At 37.0% G+C, this 19445-nt stretch overlaps 1 protein-coding gene across 7 annotated transcripts in view; it reads right to left on the minus strand.

Annotated features, from left to right (window-relative positions):
* Positions 1–14490, minus strand: part of LOC115427930 (myocyte-specific enhancer factor 2D homolog) — a 39241-nt gene extending 24751 nt beyond the window's left edge. For 6 of the 7 annotated variants that reach the window (XM_030146670.1, XM_030146667.1, XM_030146669.1 and 3 more), the window contains exons 1-2: positions 14296–14490; positions 666–1062 (exon numbers count right to left, since the gene is read on the minus strand). In XM_030146670.1, coding sequence (XP_030002530.1) covers positions 666–719 — 54 coding nt within the window. In that variant the 5' untranslated portion in view covers positions 720–1062; positions 14296–14490. Of the gene's footprint in view, positions 1–665; positions 1063–14083; positions 14243–14295 lie in introns of those variants that run through there. The other variant, XM_030146666.1, reaches the window with a different exon arrangement.
* Between the last annotated feature and the right edge of the window lie 4955 nt (positions 14491–19445).

Below are 19445 nucleotides of genomic sequence, written 5' to 3' on the forward strand. Positions count from 1 at the left end.
ACTCTGGGGTTTTGTTGAGTTTTTGAGTAATACTTAAAGGTCTTGACCTTAATTTGTGAAGTGTCTTGAGATTAACGTGTGTTATGATTGTTGCTATATAGATAAAATTGAATACCTGTAAAAATGTACTGCCCAGTCTAAAAAGAAGTCCAGTTCACTGGACTGCCCTCAGCTTTGATGACAGGACAAGGCATTCTTTATTCCATGTAATGCTTTTTACATCCATATTTAAATTCATTTTTCACCAAGATCTTGTATTGTTGATTGGAAAAGTAGACCACTGCATCAAGTCTTCTCCTCCACAACTCAAAGATTCTCAATGGGGTTCAGGCCTGGACTCTGTGGACCCCCTAGAACACTCATTCACAAGGCTGATGAGCACAATGAATCCTGTCCAATCTTTATAATCTCTCGCAAATTGAAGGCTGTTTAAAAAAAAAATCCTATGTAGCATCTTATTTCTTAGTTTGATCCAGATGTGGACTTTTTTGGGCCGTGTTGCGTAATTGCAGTATAAGTTTTTCTGTAAATTGTTAAGCCTATACTCAAAGTATTTTACAAATATTTCAATGTCCAAAACAAAAGTCACACACATGTCCATGTTATTGTCTATAGATAAACTAGTGGATTAACTGAACATCCATGACACATAAAGTCACACTCACCTGCTTGTTCCTTTCATCGGTGATCCGTTGGATCTGAATCTTTTTCCTACCCATGATGCTTTGTAGTTTTGGAGACAAATGTTGAAGTCAGTCACGTAAAGAAGTGCCTCTCAGAGGGTGAGAGAGGAAGTGCAACCTGCTACCTCTTTCTTCAGCCCAAAAACAGTCAGACACAGTCATGCATCCGAGGATAAACGCGCACACACATTTCTCTGCAGAGGTGCGGTGAGGCAGCGTGGTTGACGTCTTTACTGAAGGGCAGTGACAGTGAAGAGCGGGTGCTGAAGAGATGTGCGAGGTTGAGAAGTGGGGGGGGTCCTCAGTTCATCGTTTTCTCAACAGGGACAAAACTGACAACCTTCCCTGCAGCTGCTGTGGTGAGGACGTTGTTCCTCTCCTGGAAGAGATGGAGACGGAAAGGTTAGTGAAACATCCTCTGTGTTTATTACTCATCCTGTCAACAACACAAACAACAACACATGTGTGCATTCACCTATGAACTAACACATGGTGTCAGGACAGAGGGGAAAAACACACAGAACATACCACAGTCTAACATAGACAAAACCAAATGGAGGACCTTTACATGACAAATCCCACTTTTCCTCTTCGTTTCATTTCTGCTATAATATCTGACCTTGGATAAAACCTATGATATTTTTGTGATGCACCAGCAGTTAGGTACCTCTACTCAAGAACTGTACAAATGTGAGGTATAAGTACCTTACCTTGAGTATTTCCATTTTATATTTTTTCTACTCCATCTGAATACTATTTCCAGACTGCAAAACAGACTAAGCAACTACAACTGAATCTGACTCATCAACAAAACAGCAACAACAAAACAGTCAGCTTGTTTTTCCACACGATACTTCAGTCTTTTAAGGACATTCAGTGACAATTCTAAAACAATCAATGCCATTTTTCCTCGAAGAAGCTCTCCATGAAAAGGACGCCAGTGAGTAGGCCTCAATGAAAGCAATACAAGAGCCTTCTGATGGTTATCAGCAGTAATTCACTGGCAGATACAGATACAGAGTGGCCAATGTCTGATTTATAAACTTTTCCAATATGCACTGATTTGGGTCATCGGGTCTGGGCACAAGTAATGAGTTTATTTTACTTCGAAACAGTTGCAGTATTTCCTCAAACACTGACAAATATCTTGATTTACCTCATGTGGAAAATGAATCAAACAGGCTTTTGTTTATAATTCCCTCTGTTAAATACTGATGGCCATTTTTAGGACAAATCCTTATGTTCGTCCACTGCCTTTTGTGCTGTTAAACTTGACAAACTTGGTGTACCCATTACAACTTACAACCCTCCAAATTTATCACATAAGGAGGGATTTATTGTGAATTATTTGCATTTCTGTGTTCCTGAGACATCACCATGCTCACTCATACTCAAGCATGTTGAGTATGAATGTTGAGTAAATAGCCCCATTCCCACCAACTGATTGAAATCCTTACTGGTAAAATCCCTTCCAATCTCCTGCTCATCCCTAAAGCCCACACCTCCTTCGGCCGACTCTTCTTCCAGTTTGCTGTTTACGGCAACTGGAACCAATTACAATAAAAGCTAAAACTGAGTACACTCATTCCATTTTCCTCTTTCATAAACTCAATTCAGTCAATAGTCCATGATCATTTCTCATGTTCCTACCCCGGTTTATCCCTGTTGGATATTATGATGTTTTTTATTACATTTTGTATGAAACTGCTCGACTGTGAATGAAACTGTTTTCTGCATTTCATATTCTGTTGCATTTGACTGCTGCCTCTTTGTAAACAAATATCAGTTCTCACCTGATCTACCTGCTTAATTAAAAGGTAAATAAATTAACAAATAAATAAATCCAAATATTGAATTCATAACAGTCGAGGTAGATTCAGGACATAACCACCTTTTTCTTTTCTTCTGTATTTAGTGGTCGGGTTCTATTTGCTCATGTTGACCACAGCTATTATCAGAGACCCAGCTTTTAATTGAAGCTGGGTTTTATTTAAGGAAATAAAGTAATTCACTCTTTAACAACTGGATATTCATGCAGGACTTTTATTGCAATGGTGGGTCCCCTCATTTGAAGTAAAGACCAGAACTATTAACCTAATAAAAAGTTATTACACTTTTAATAAATGGTGCATTAACCTTCAGGAATAGGCAGCACAGACCACATGTTAATGAGGCTATAGTTTATGAAATCAGTTTCCAACTAAACTGATCACATGGCCAAATGTACAACTTACAAATTCTCCTGATCATTTCACTGCGCTACACCGTCATGCCATGACATATCATTTTCAGGGGTTTTCCCTTCCATTGTAAAACTAAGGCGCAGCTGCTGAGCTAAGCTGAAGACAGAAAAAAACTCTAAGACTTCTCATTCAACTGGAGAGAAATACACCATACAACTTGAATAGACAGTTTTTAATGCAAATAAACTTAGACGTGAGGGTACTCTGCTATTCATAAAAATCAGGGTTTTCCCTACTATTATAAGCAACTAAGCATTTTTGGAAAAAACTCTGGATGAGATTACTCTATCAAGCTGGAGTGAAAGGACTTAAGCCTGTATAGAGGCTTTTTTCACAGAAATAGGCTTTTTAGTGGGGCTTATACAGTTCATCCTTTAACAGATGATTTCACATTTCTCTAGAGTAAAAAAAAAAAGTAAAAATTCAGCAATTTTAGGCAAATAACAATAGAAAAGACTAAAACAGAACATACTAAACCCATAAAAACCCTTTAACATTCATTTCCTGGAGGTATTTTCTAAAGATTCTGACAACATAAGTCCAGAATTATGTTAAAATACATTGTTATCAGGTTTTAGTGTAACAAGAGCAACAAATAGCACATAAATCCTGCACAAGCCAAATTCATACTATAATTTTTTATTATGACATATAGAATTTAGTGGTAAATCCTGCACTGTCAACTGTCTATAGCACTATTTTTATCTGATTATACATAGTGACAGAAACCTCTCGAGTTTGCTAATTCAGCCATCAATCTGTTGGTTGAAGGGCGAAAAAACTACTCAGATTAAGTCAAAAGCTAAAAGATTTATCTCACTGTGACTGCGTCTTCACTTATAAAAAATGACACCAATTGATCTCAACAGCGCAGAAAAATTATAGGTCTGGATGTTTGCATCACTCAAAGGTCTCAAACTGATGGAGAAGGGGAAAAGGAGATGATAGACAGAGGAAGACAGACAAAACGTACTGATGAGAGCATAAACACAGCATCAGAGTGTCCATATCAAGGGCTGTGAACGCCTCATACATCTCTGCCGCCTGGTTAAACGTCTTTTTGCGAACACTGAATCACTGTCTGGTATGCTTTATAATTCCCTTTCCAGCCTGTCCAAACATCATGAATGAAAAATGAAAATGCAGAGGAAATGACAGGACAAATAGGAAATGTCTGATTAATCTGTATGAGCTGTGGACTCAGTTCATGTGAATTAAGCAGTTTCTCGGGTAAAAATATTTGAAACTGCGTTAGCCTTGGAGTTAAAACTACAACTGTGAGATTTCTGCAGCTTATATAAATACCTTTTATAGTATTTTTTGACAGATTACGTCAAATATATCAAACATGCCAAGAATCAATATTTGGAAATTGATACTAGAGTGGGAGCAGCGGTTAGTCACACTCTCTTACCTTAATAACATCAACTGTAACCTGTTTCAACAAGATGATACACAGTGATGTGTTTGTGTATCCGAGACTACAACTTAGTAACTGGATTTTCATTATTGATACAAATACAGTCACATAAATAGCTGTATGTTTCCTTCCTGAGGTACAAGTTTAATCACATGTGCGACTTTAAATCAGATTTACTCTGAAGTGGCATAATTTTTCTTGTGATAATCACAGTATTGTTTTAACACCCTCCATATTTGTTAATGTTGACTGAACTAAACAGTGTATGTACTTGTTTTTGAAGACATTTTAAAGGGATTAACTTTTCCATGTCCACCATAGCCAAACATGTGACTACATGTGACATTATGTCTATATAACTGTATATTGTATATAGAGCAGAGTGATGTGGCCAAAAAAATCTTGTTTTTTTCAATTTTATGAATTACGATATTAATTGGTTGCTTTCTAGCAACATGAACTGAAGACAAAACATGATTAAAAAAATGATCTCTTCTTAAATCTATGCATCATACTTGACTGGCAAAACACATTCACAATTAAAATTACATGACGTAATCAGGTTTCATTTAAATTTTTGTTGAGCCAGAAAGATCTCTAGAGGAATAATCTTGATTTGCAGTTCAGGCATTTTTTTAACAAAGCAATGACTGATTTGATTTATCAAATTATTTTGACATATTCCGCAGCCCTAACTGTATATTGAACAGTGCATATTGTATTAATTAGCCTACTGCTTGTCCTTGGACTAGGCCTGGGCAATCTTATAATCTTAGATCATCATCAATCAGTATTTGTCCTATGACATCCTTTTCAGAAGGACTATTCAGATATTGTCATTGGAAAAAATAAATAACAGCTATAATTAACATTTTCTACTGAGCTAACATTCATTTTAAAAGGCCATTTTTTTTAGTATAATTGCAGTATTTTACAAAAAGCGTAGCATTAATGTGCTAGGCTAGTGAGTTTATTTCAGTCCAATTAAAGTGACACCGTCTGCACTAAAGTGTTCAGTGTGTCGGTTGGCTGCTGTTGAAGAAATGATGATGAAGAATTAGTGCAAGTCCATCACCTGCGGGTCCACATTCTAAACTCCAATGTGCAGGGAATCAGATTTACTAAGATGCAAGAGTTATACTAGTGTGAAAATGTTTTTTGACTCTTTCTAAAACTCCATGAGGATAAATTAGGCCAGCACAGTCTAGGTAATTAATGAAACACAACAGTGGTATGTACAAAGAAATGTCAAAAAATGCTTAATTCATCTAGGTATTGCCAAAATACTGTAATAATGTTGTCCAAACTGATGCAAAAATGCTGTTTCTAGTCAGTAAACAAGAAAAACAAAGCAACTGCATGCACAGCTTAAACCTTGAGAAACAAGAGGAAACTAGACAAATGTATAGTTTGGTTGTAATTCACCTACATGTCCAAGAGAAAATAGTGATTCATGCTCTTACCATGCACTCTTACCTACCATGCACTATATTCACACCTTATATGTGAAAACCTACACAACAACTCATTCTTATATATGTTTTCCAGTTTTACATCTCTAAAAGCAAGATTTACGCATGGTCAGAAGTCTGTCAGAACACTTAAAGTGGTTTCCCCTGGCTCCTTTCCTCCTCCTTGTCCATATTTTAAAGATCTATTTCTGATTCAGTTCAAAGAGAATAATGTAAAGGCCATCTGAAGATACAGACTCACCAATCAGAGTCAGACCAATCTAATGAAACATTCAGTTTAGTACCAAATCTTCTCATTTTGTGTGGGGGGAAAAAAACTACCACAGATGTGCAAAGTTTGGAAGATATCCTTCAATGCATAGTAACAAATATGTTATATGGTGTGAATGGGCATTCACACATTTCAAAGTGAAAATGAGAGGGTGATAGATGCCACTGCAACATTTTCTCACTGCAGTAAGAAAAAAAACTTGAGTGATGTGGTCAAACAGGACGGCAAACTAGTTTTAATTGTTGTAACAGTCATCGCCAGTTAACAACGTCTACATCTGCAACTCTTCCCACCAGTCAACAAATATCTGTTTAAGTTTGTGTAAAGCAGACACAAATGTGTTCTGGGTTTGTAACACCACAAAAATGTGTTTTTAACCATACAGTACATAAATTAGATTTCCAAATCACAGAGGACATGACTAGTATTATCTGCTCTTAATAGCTAAAGGAGTTGAAATCATTTAAATGGTGCAGTTGATATCGATGTCAAATACTAATTTAAAAAAAAAAAAAAAAAAATGGAAGTTGCACTTTATCAGACAGATGTAGTTAGGAATGCTTGAGCCACCAGATCCAGAATCCAGTTCAGTGACAGTGACCAGAGCTGCTACTAATGACTATTCCCACTGTCCATTAATTAGTTGATTATCTTCTCACTTAGCAGATTAGTTGTTTGGTCTATAAAAGGTCAGAAACAGAAATCAATGTTTCACCAAAGTCATAGATGAGGTTAAATGTCTTCCAAAAGCCAAAGACATCCAGTTGAATGCCCAGAAGAAGAAATACATTTCACTCTTTACGTAAGAAAATATTTACTGCAAGAATTTTTATATAAAAGTTGCTTAAATACTAGTTACTTATTATTGCAGCTCTAACATGACCAACACAAAATCACCATTATTACTATGTTTGCAACAAGATAAATGCTTGTTTTTCTTCCATTTATGCATTGTGGTCATATGTATCACTAATGAAATCGAGTTTTATGGTGTTACTGTGTTGGGGGAGGGGTTGCGATAAACGTTGCTCCAGTGCATCATCATCAATGCACCAGCTCTACATAATTTCAGTCTCCAGTGTGGGTGTGAAGTTCACACTAAAAGATACAGTGACACTACTTAGTTTAACACTACAGCTGTTTTCATGTTCAACTGGACAAGTGAGACCTAAGGTTCATCTTACCAACTCTGCTGCAAAGTCCAAATTAACCAAAATATTGTTGAGAACGATGAAATTTTAGTTTCCTGTCGCCAGTTAGTTACTCACAATACAGTGTTTGTTATATCTTGCTGTGCCATATTTAAAAGGCTGATGGCTAAACACTAAATAACAAAAAGTGTACATAAACACAACAAGGTGCTATGATCAGATGGTTAAACAACCTTAATGTAAAGCTAGATTGACAACGAGTGCTGAAACCATCAATTATATATTTATTCTACATATATTAACATAATGGTAGCTTATTGGACTGAAGAAAATGTAATGTCATGACAAAAATGTAAAGATAGCTTATAATGAAACTAGAGGATGCCTCCTATTTGCTTGTCAACACTATAACATTAGCAACCAATATCAAATTAAGTCAATTACCAGCTACGCTAATCCTACATGATAGTGTAATGCTGTACTGATGTTGGTTTGTGTACTGTTATAAAGGGATTTGTCAGTGTCGTGCAGTGAGTCTGTTGCCAGCAGGTAGTAATATGGGTAATCCTCTGTATCTTTTCTCATGGAAAATGAAAGCGCAAGTGTAAATCATAAACGTCATCATAAATGTCTAAAGGGCACGTAATTTATTACAGAAAACGCTTTGCTGGTGTAAACAGCCATATATATATATATATATATATATATATATATATATATATATATATATATATATATATATATATAAATCGCTCATCATCCTCAAAGCTATCCCACCTTTCAAAACAATACTCAACACCAACCACTACATGGCTTTACACCAAACTAAGGTATATGTTTTAGCTGTATACTAAAGCCATTTCAGTTTGTGCCACAAAATAAAATGCCCAAAGTATATAAACTCTACAGTTGCAGAAAAAATTATTAGACCACCCTTGTTTTCTTCAGTTTCTTATTCATTTTAATGCCTGGTACAACTAAATGTACATTTGTTTGGACAAACATAATGATAAACAACAAAAATAGCTCATAAGAGTTTAATTTCAGAGCTGATATCTAGCCATTTTTCATGTTTTCTTGACAACAACCAAAATAACTTAAGTTCTTACATCAATAGCTATGGCATTGTACTGCCAAAAACAGTGCTTTTAGGCATTCCATGTTTTCTTTTCTACCTGTTTTAGTCACATGATACACACAGGAGTTAGTACTTGATTGCATAACCATTGTTTTTGATGACTTTTGATGGTCTAATAATTTTTTCCATGACTGTATATCCAAACTGGCCTACCTGTGAACTTACAACTGCTACAACACAGAACTAACCGCAAAAATGCAGAAATAATTCCACAGTTCAGCTCCGTTCCTTCACAATTTCAGCGGTTGTTTTTATAGAGTGTTTAGAAACAAACCACCGTCCCTGAAACCTCATGCTCTTTTCTACACAAAACCTCAGCCCTGTGGCAATTGTGTTAAGTTTTCCCTCCAGTCTTGACCCTCCACGTCCAGGCTTTCCTGTGGGATTGTTGTTAGGCCAGACGGAAAAAATGAAAACGCCAGTGGACTGCACATGGGGCCTCCCCAAACCACATCTCAACACTTTGCTGAGTGGCCAGCTTGAAAACAAATCACAAGTTGTAACACAATCCAGCATATTAGGCACAACTCTGAAAATCTGAGCCTCACTTATCAGTGCCATGAATGACGTCAACATCGACACTTTACTGTCTGAAAAACATCTACCCAATACTACTATGACAAGCTATTTTCATATTTTAATTAATCTAGATTACGTAAAGGGTAACAATATCATATTTAATATCAAAGAGGAATTTTAAAAAAGAGTGAAATGGCTGCCTTTGTGAAGTTTACTTTACAATTAACGGGGAAACTAATACTTGATGTCAACTGTATTGTGTTGGAAATAATACACAAAGTAGTTTGTTTATAAGAGTGGCCATCTATGATTATAATAATTAAAATAAGCGTTTTAACATTTTTTTAATCTTTTTTAGTAAACATTACACAAAAATGAGCAACTAATGGAATACAAGTAATAGCTAAGAGTGAGCAGATGTTGGCATTTAGACTTTTAATTTACATATTTACAGTGTTTTTATACTCTTTTTTTTTATTGCATTGGACACAGCAGAGGGTGGCTTGTACACTTTTGATTTACATGCAAGTATGATGTTTTTATGCTATTTCTTCCATTCAATTTCAATGGGAAATAGCTGTAATATAAAATTGATGTTAACACATTATGCAAAGCTCTTTGTGGATGAAATGTACTGTATAAATACCTCTGGCTTCACAGCACTGCTTGACTTCATCATATATCATTCATTAGCTGCAACTCCAAGACAGCAGCTCTAAACAATTACCACATTAAGAAGTCTAGAAATATCCCACTGTTCAGGAGAAAAATGATTAAAAACTGCTCTCCCCTGCTGACTATACTATGTTTCCCACTGTCTGGCTACAACATTAGCTTGGTTTGCTTTGAATTGACCAGAAAGTGGCTATACTGTGAGGCTTCTGTCTGGCCTCGCTCTCCCTGAATGCCCTCTTGCATGGTTGCCCCCTCATTACTGTAATTGACACGTTCATCCCTCCTCTTTCCCCTTAAGGCGCTGATGGCTCAATTAGGAGCTGGCCGGAGGACTGATTGGACGCCAAGATAATGAGGTCGCCGCTTGGCTAAAACCGAGCCCCGCATCCAGGCAAAGCGAGCTCGATGTGTGACATACGGGAGTCAGGAGAAGCAAAAAGAAGATGCAATGTACAGGTTGACGTGAAGAAACAGCAGGAGACACAAGACAGACGGAAATGATGGTGACGAATGAATATGGTATAGGTTCGTCTCATTATGTTAAATGGGCAAGCATTTGATCATTGGTAAAAAACGCAGAGGTTACACGAATCATCCAAGTAATGGTTATGCAACACTTGAATATTCTTCTGTAGGAAAAACCAATCACGCTCAAAGTAGGCATCCGTCTGTTTTGGAGAAGTGTAATTAGTGGCAGTGACCTTTAGCGGATTATGCGCTAGCCAATGAAATGTGACAAAGCTCTGAGATAAATGGTCACAGCCTGAAACGTGACTTGCAGAGGGGTTTGCCCGTCCCCGGCTCTCAGACAGGGGTTTATGGTGGTCTTAATGGCTCAATCTCTGCTCCCAAAAGATCGACTGGGTTGATTTAGACTCACATACTCTCGTGACTTTGCATCAAATCTTACACCTGACAATTAAAAAGACCATGAGGTGATGAAGACAGATCTCCTCATTTCACCTCAACGCCGTGCACACTGAGAACAGCAACAAACTAATTTTTTCCATTTCTACACCCATTTATTCCATATAGAATAACTGCAACTATTTTAACAAAAGTATATATTTCCAATGTCTGTATAATGTTTTTCTCTATTTCTTCAATAACCAAACCAAATATCCTATAATATTGGAAAATGAGGAGAGTGTTGATTATTTGAACAAAAATACCAAAATTTTACAAGTAGCAGTGTCTTAGATATGAGGATTTTATGCTGTTCTTTAACTGTAAACTGATTTTCTTTCATTTCTGTATTGCAGGTTGAACAGAAGCCAGTCTGAATTTTCTGGTAGAGCTGTTGCAAATATTAGATTAGTCCTTCCAAGAGGTGTGGAAATTTTTCAAAGATGCACTGTGATGCAGACATCATAATCCAATCCAATCGTGAAGCCAGTGAATCTTCATATGTCTACTTTCAATACCCTGCAGAACAATTCATGTTGTGTTTGTGTAATGTTTACTCACTGCAGTGGGTTTCAGAGACTGGCATTGAAAAGATACATCTATTCTCATAGTAGTCGTCTAATTTTTGAGAGCTCTTTCTATGTAAAAGGGAGTTCACATTCCTTTGGCTGCTTGTATTAACTGATAAAACAGAAACATGCAGCATTATGTGAAATAGAGGATACAATATGTTAAGATGGATGGAAAGTTGCTGTGCAGTTAATTCGCTGACTTTTGTAACAATAAAATTGAAAGACACAAGAAGATTCACACTTCTTGTATTTACTAGAGATGTCCTGATCTGGATTTTTTTTTGCTTCCAATCCAATACCGACTTTTTACAATGAAATTTTGATTTAAATTTGGAGTCAGTATTTATAGGTTATTATGCTATTATGTTATTTGAGATCACAATTGGGCTGAATGTGGAACCTGAACTAAAACAAGTATGACACCTTAATAACTACAATAATTTTTACACTTTCCAAATTCATAATGTGGGCCAAATTAGAACCTTGGCAGGCCGGCTTTGGCCCGTGGGCCGTATGTTTGCCACTGCTGCAGCACGTCTATGGACAGGTCTGTCCACGGATTATATGGCGATGCATTCCGTGACGTACGTTAGTGATGCAAAGATCAGCGGGTTACTCGCGGGTTGGGTTGGGGCGGGTCAAAAGAATGTCAGTTTATTTGTGGGGCGGGTTGGGTTGGGTCAAATAATTTCACCAAATCCCTGTGGGTTGAAAAAAACCTGGACTTGTGCATCACAACTGAACTATAAAGTGAAAATGAAACTTGTAAACGCTTTACTAATTCCTCCAAGCCTCCCACTGTTGTGCACTCATTTTCCTTCTCCCTACCTTCGGAAACTTTAATTTGAGGGGGCAGGACGTTGTTTTACCCCCCCCCGCCCCAGAACCTGACCCAGATTGGCCCAGTCTCATGACTAAATCCGATCTGTTCTTTAAAAAATGCCAGATTGGCAGCCAATACCGATCTTTAGATCAGACTGGGACATCCCTAGTATTTACAAGCACATTTTTACAAATTAAACATTTTTCGTGATAAAACTTGCATGTGACTATTCATATTTAGAGAAAAATTACAGAAAGTATAGGAACTTTGAGCCCCGCAATCTTGTGAACATCCTATCTTGTAATGTTTCAACAAATCTAGACAAAACCAAGTGCTGAACCTGTCCCTACCCTTTAGAGGTTTGTCCTTGACCCATGACCCTTCCACCAATTTCCATGAAAATCAATACAGTACGTTTTGTGAAATTAAATACATAAAACCCATGATGGAGGCACTGACAAAGCCTCACTCTGGTCAATTTATTAAACAATATTTGCATGTTTTTAGTTTAAGCACCATTTTACTGAACATTCAAGGTATTTTCTGATGCTCACCTCTTATAGTAGATCACATTAGCAGCAAGGATTCAATGTCTTACACAAGGTTGTACATTCGTCAAATAAATGCCACTGAATAACAGTTATTCAGGTTTACATGTTGGAGTGGCTTTAAGAGGACTGTTCAAGTTAATTTAATTTCAGACTTATAAAACTCAAGATTCCTGGACAAATCAAAATTAGACTGAAATATGCACCTCTCTGTATTTCCCTTGCTGTAACTTTAAAGATCCAGGTTCTTTGTGCAATAAGCTCTGCCAAGGGGGATATGTTTTCGTTACCATCTGACTGTCTCTCAACAAGATTACGCAAATACCTCCAAGCTGATTTTCATGAAACTTGGTGGCGAGGTAGGATCTGAGCCAACAGGGAATTTTGCAATTCTGGAAGTTTTGCCACCCATTAAAATATACATTAGCAGCTAGTTTCCTTTCTGATCATTTCTCAAATTCCATTTTTTAAAAATCCCACTAATTCACAATCTTTTTGCTCTTTTTTCTTGACATTCCTTCAATTTTATCTGAGACAAATGTGATAAAAATCACATCCTATAAAAGATACCAACATGAACCTCTATTTATCTTGGCTCCCATTCCCAAAGCTGTCAGCTCCATGCACTACCCACAGAAAAACACGTTAAGACATGTTAAGTATTTTAATAAAATACTTTTTCAGGTGGTTGTAAGATGCAGAACCTGCTCCCAGTTTAGATTTAGGAATCAGTGCAATTCAAACAATCAGCAGCCATTTGTGGGAATTGCAGGATTTGCTTAAGCTTATGAACACACATGGTTTCGATGCATCCGAATGGACAAGCAGCACACCAAAGAAGCCAAAGTAGAGAAGTGACTTGTTAAATGTGTCATCTTTTCACCCAGATGTTGACAGCACTCCATCTGCAGGGACGTTTCACAGCAGAGGATCACTCTATCAAACTGGCCTACTTATAGCCTTTGGTGTCTATGGCACAGAAAACCACATCTGCTGATTTCCAGTGCACAAGCCAAAAAAATATAGATATACACAAACCATAATCAGTGCCCTATATTGTTTGAGTTTGACTGCACTCCCCATAATGTTAAAAAAAAAAACCCAGCAAAACTACAATTACAGTATAAAACAACAATGCAAATGCCCTTTGCTTTTCAGTAATGCCACAGATTGGCATTTGTGTACTACTTCAAATCGCTTTCATCAAGTCAATGCACACACATTAACTTAAAGCAGCTGGAAAATATCATTGTTCTCGTCAAAGTGAAGCTTCAAAAGACAGATAAAAGCGGCTGGGAAACAGTTGTGAACAAAAGCTCTTGTGGATGTGTTTTTTCTTTAATACTGTTGCATTATTTAGCATGTTACATCCAGAATGAGGCCCTTTCGTGTGAAATTTGCTGTGAAGTGGGAGCATAGCTGTAGCCTATAAACATTATGACAGATGGAGAATAAGTAGGCCCACGGACAGGTAGCCTACAGGATCTAATTTGACAAGCAGGAAGCTATAGCTGTTATCACGTCGTGTGTCCCGAATATAATAGCGCAAATTTAATATTTCAAGGCACCTCAAACGGACTAGACTTACGGGGCAGAGGACGAGCTACTCTATACAGGCCATTTCACAATTTTCTAGTTACGACTCCGACCGACAGCCATTACCTTCCTTACACTCTCCATGTAACTCGGCTCGTCGAGACGGAGCACGAAACACTTTAAACCACCTTTCACATTCAAATTAAGTCTCTCCTTCTGTGTAATATAATTTACAAAAGTATTGCTTATCACTTGGGTATATTTAAATAATAAAGCAAGCAGTTCTGCTCCTGTGCGAGGAAAAAAGACGCAGGAAGGAAATGTATCACTCCACTTACCCTGAAATATTGCTGATAAAAACCGAAAATAGGCCTGCCACCACCCGCTCCAGAGGCAACCTGTCTTAATTAACACGAAACGATTAATTACGCTGAAGCGACGTCTCTATTTATACGAATCCGCGGCATTTTATTCCATTTAATGTAGAAGTAACTATACTGTCCACCCAGGCGATACAGTGAACCAGTGTACGATCAACGTCATTGACATTAGCCCGTGATTGACCTGTCAGTAAACCAATAACGTGCTGACGTGCGAGGCTCTTATCCAATCAAAGGGCAGTGTCAGTGAAGTGGGAAGGTCTGCGAGAGAGGACATGACGGAGGTGACGGCCATGTTCTGCAATAGTGTTTGTATCCCTCCGCCTCAGTATTTACCTTTTGCATGATTTTGCATGTGGGGAAAATGTCACTGTAGGCTTACTGTGCCCTGCCTGCTTTCCATAACCCGCCAGGCCATTTGTTTTTCTCATCTGAAACCACCGTAACGTTGAAAGCGGTAAATAACCGTGCCTTTTGATTTGTTAGGACTCAAAAAAAGAAAAAAAAAAGATTAAGAGCTTCAAGGTGGTTGTTGTCTAAAGTGTGATCGTAGACCTCTTTTTTTAATCATGCCTTCAGACGTTATGGCATCGCGACATATCCTGCCGATTAGGTCCAAAGATTTTTTTTTTTTCACGCCACAAATTTGCATATGTAGAGTGAATACAAGGACATACAGAAAAATAACATTGCAAAAGAAAATAGTTTTACTCTGCTATGTATGCATCAAATATCGTGCAGTTGCATATATTTCATTATAGTACATAAATCCACACAGGCTATATATATGTATGTACATAAACCTATTAGTGGATGCAGTGTTATTATCTGTTTATCTTTAGGCATAAATGCAATTCAGACACAATGTCCCTACAGCAAGGCTTAAAAACATGGAAAATACAGGATTAACCTTAATGACCTTTACATTTGAAAGCCGCCTAGATTTTGCTCTAGGATCAATGTAAATATATTTGGGTAAAGCATGCAATCAAAAAATATCAACTACATTTCAGTTAAGGAAAAAATGACAAATGGACAAAATATATATATTAAAAAAAAGATAATTAATATTTTTTTCCAGTTTTTATACTCTTAGACGCATGTATTTCCACATTTGTTCATTATTACAAAAAATGATGATGAAAAAAAAAAATGTCACTAAATAACAATTCAAGTAAAATAACAGATTTTAGGTTTTAATGCAGCTTAGAAAACCTGACTCAACCTAGGTTTGTACTTAACATCTAACCTCCCTTTGACAAAATTCATTTAATCATAGCACAACCTGCAAAAAAAAAAGAAATACTTTGACAATGTATAATAATGTTCAGTTTAAGTCAAGGCTCTGCAGGCAACAAGCTTGGCTACTGGTTGGTTGTTAACATTTCTCATTTTTTAATGAAAATCCTGACAGGGACTCTAAAAAGGCTACGTTCAGACAGCCAGTCTCAAGGCACAAATCAGATTTTTTGGCGAAATCTGATTTTTTTTGTGTGTGTGCTAGTTCATATTACACATTAAATGCGACTTCAATCAGTTTTGAGTACGAACTGAATGCGACCATGAAGTGACCTGCATGCGCAAAAGAAGTCCTGACGTAATACGTGACCATGCAGGCACGCACTATGTTTATGGAAGTAAATATGTTTTTCCTCCACTCCTCCTCCTGGGACACAGAATTGTGATGTTTGTCGCATTTCAGTGACGTAAAGGTTGAATAAATGCGACCTGGCCGTTCAGACTGAAGTCGCATTGCAAAATATCAGATACGTATTGGATTTAGGGCCACATATGAAAGTGGCCTGGGTCAGATTTGATAAAAATCGGATTTGTGCTGTTCAAACTGTCTTTAACAGATCGGATACAGGTCACATATGGGCAAAAAAATCAGATTTGGGCCACATTTGCCTGCAGTCTGAATGTAGCCTAAATGACTCTTTCACAGTGTGTCCAATTAAGACCTGAAGAGTATTTTGAAAACACACAGCAACATTGTTAATTTCAGTAATCTTAGTAAGACTTGGAGCTAAACTAACCTTGAACTAACCTTGTGTTCACCCCCAAACTGACATCAGCTGCTCTGAGGGTAACTGATGTGATCATCTAATCGGCCAAATGGTGTGAATGCACAGTGAGGTATCCAGGCTCCATCTAACAGGTCAAATGTTAACATTCTGCTTGTGAATTCATAGCACATGTGAATAGTTTTTGTTAGTTAGTATGTGTCAGGTAGCTTTTTGCAATATATTTCACACATGAAAATGAAATTGCGGTTTATTGGTAAACACTGCTGTCAAGACTGTGTAGAGAAAAATTACTAATAACTAGAGAATGTACAGCTCATGTCAAGAACTGTTGTCTGATTCTGGCTCTAATTTCTTCAGGAATGTGAAATCGTCTTCTGCTATACCTTTTTTTTTTTTTAATACAACAGTAGTTTTTTTTTTTTTTTTCCTTTTCTTTTCTTAGACACTAAGCTTGGATCATGACTTGTCCAGACGTTCCAGAGCCTAGAGTCTAAACTTCACATCTTTTTAAAATATTTCAACTAAACTTTTGTGGATAAGAGCTTTACTTAATACCACACTGTATAAAAAATACTGTGACAAATAAATATCTGCATTTCTCTGTATTTGTTCTTTCAAATATAATGTGTAATATGAATAATATGTGAAGTTCTGTCAAAAACACCAATGTTAGATTACAGTGATAGGAACTGAGTTCATTTACACCGATGGTCCAGGAGACTTATGTGACCACTAGAGGGACTAGTGAGTCACTCTGCCAGTCTCCCATGGTGAGGAAAACTATCTGGGCCTTTGACCGAAGTGTCAGGAAGTGACCAGATGGGATGAGAACCATTAAGAAAAAACTTCTAGAGTCAAAGAAACTGACAAATTGATAAAAGCTAGAATCACTGTTGATGTTTTCACCACTGGACAAATGAAAAGAATGGAGTTTGAGTTTCTTCTACGTGGGTGATTTTGATTCTGAGGCTTATGAAGGCATTAAGTTATTATGGGATGTTATTATCTTTGTTAAGTTGCTGTTTGTTGATCCACAGTTCGGACTAAACTGTGACAGTTCTGACCAGATCTTCAGTGCAGATATTGACAACACAGCTATAATGTAAACTATCAGCTGATGCAGCATGTGAAGATGATAAGACACAGTGTTATCTAGAGTGACATTCAAAATAAGAGTTTAAGGTTTAGTTTGTAGAGGAGAAGTTGATGATACTGTAATACAGATGTGTGTAAACAATAAGCTTTACATTTTATTCAGTGAGTGACTCAGTCTGTGAAGACATAGCATTTATTTGTTGGTGGTTTTGGTAGAACTACATGTGTTCTGGTACATGTCTGCCCCCTTTTGGTAAGAGTTTGCAATATCAATACCACATAGAACCACTTTAAGTACACTGAACAAAAATATAAATGCAACACTTTTGTTTTTGCTCCCACTTTTCATGAGCTGAACTCAAAGATCTAAAACTTTTTCTGTGTACACACAAGGTTTATTTCTCTCAAATATTGTTCACAAATCTGTCTAAATTTGTGTTAGTGAACACTTCTCCTTTGCTGAGATAATCCATCCACTTTACAGCTGTGGCATATCAAGATGCTGATAAGACAGCATGATTATTGCACAGGTGTGCCGTAGGGTGGCCACAATAAAAGGCCACTCTAAAATGTGCAGTTTTATCACACAGCACAATACCACAGATGTCACAAGTTTTGAGGGAATATGCAATAGGCATGCTGACTTCAGGAATGTCCACCAGAGCTTTTGTCTGTGAATTCAATGTTCATTTCTCTACCATAAGCCATCTCCAAAGGTGTTTCAGAGAATTCATGAAGACTGCGTGAGGAAAATGGAGGTCACACCAAATACTGACTGGTTTTCTGACCCCCCTGGACCACCCAGTACAGTAAAAGTGCACATTTTAGAGTGGCCTTTTATTGTGGCCAGCCTAAGTCACACCTGTGCAATAATCCTGCTGTCTAATCAGCATCTTGATATGCCACACCTGTGAGGTGGATGGATTATCTCAGCAAAGGACAAAGGAGAAGTGCTCACTAACACAGATTTAGACAAATTTAAGAACAATATTTGAGAGAAATAGGCCTTTTGTGTAGATAGAAAAAGTTTTAGATTGTTGAGTTCAGCTCATGAAAAATGGGAGCAAAAACAAAAGTGTTGCATTTATGTATTTGTTCAGTGTAAAACAGGACAGGGCCTTGTTTACCACTGTGTAACATCCACTCTTCTTTTAACAACAGCCCATAAACATCTGTGAACTGAGGAGACCAGATGATCTAGTTTTTGGAGAGGAATGTGGACCCATTCTTGTCGCATATGGGATGTTTGCCACGTAAGGTTCCTGGATCTTTACTGCATTTTTCATGTCATGATTAACCAAATGTTTTGAACTGGTTATATAGGCATCATCATAGAACTGTTGTTGTGTTATCAGTGAAATGTACTGTAATATGTAAATATCCTAAGCATGTATAGGATCATATGTTGTTTTTCATTCATTTTACTGCTGCGTTAATGTGTAGATTACATTTTACCACTTCACATGTTAAATGTTGAGCTCATTTTATTATTTTATGTTGTTTCGTATTCCATAAGATCAACATATGTTTGTAATGTCACTGTCCTGTGGGAAAAACACATCTAAAAGTCAACTTTTCATGAGCTCAGAAAACAATGTGACTTTTTGTGGCATTTAACAAGTCTCTGGGATGTCAAATGTTTTAATAATACTAGTAAATACTGTTAATCCCATGTGTTGTCACTGTGTTCCATGTTTTTAATTTGTGTTTTGTTATTTTATCCACATGTTAGAGCCATGTATGATATTTGCCTTTGAAGTTTTGAGAAGTAGAAGACACTAAAAAAGCAGAAAAGGAAAATAAGTGATAAAAATCCCCCAAAACTGACAGCAATATTATTTCTCTGTCCTTTCTGGTTGGTTTCTGGGTGATATGTAGGTGACTCTGTAGATGCTGCCAATAAACAGACAGGTTTAAGAGGATGGAGGTCAGTATTAACAAAATGTTCACATCCAGGTCCATTAGAATATCTAAATGATGGTTGGT

Source organism: Sphaeramia orbicularis, chromosome 11 (assembly GCF_902148855.1).
Source record: "Sphaeramia orbicularis chromosome 11, fSphaOr1.1, whole genome shotgun sequence".
Taxonomy (NCBI): domain Eukaryota; kingdom Metazoa; phylum Chordata; class Actinopteri; order Kurtiformes; family Apogonidae; genus Sphaeramia; species Sphaeramia orbicularis.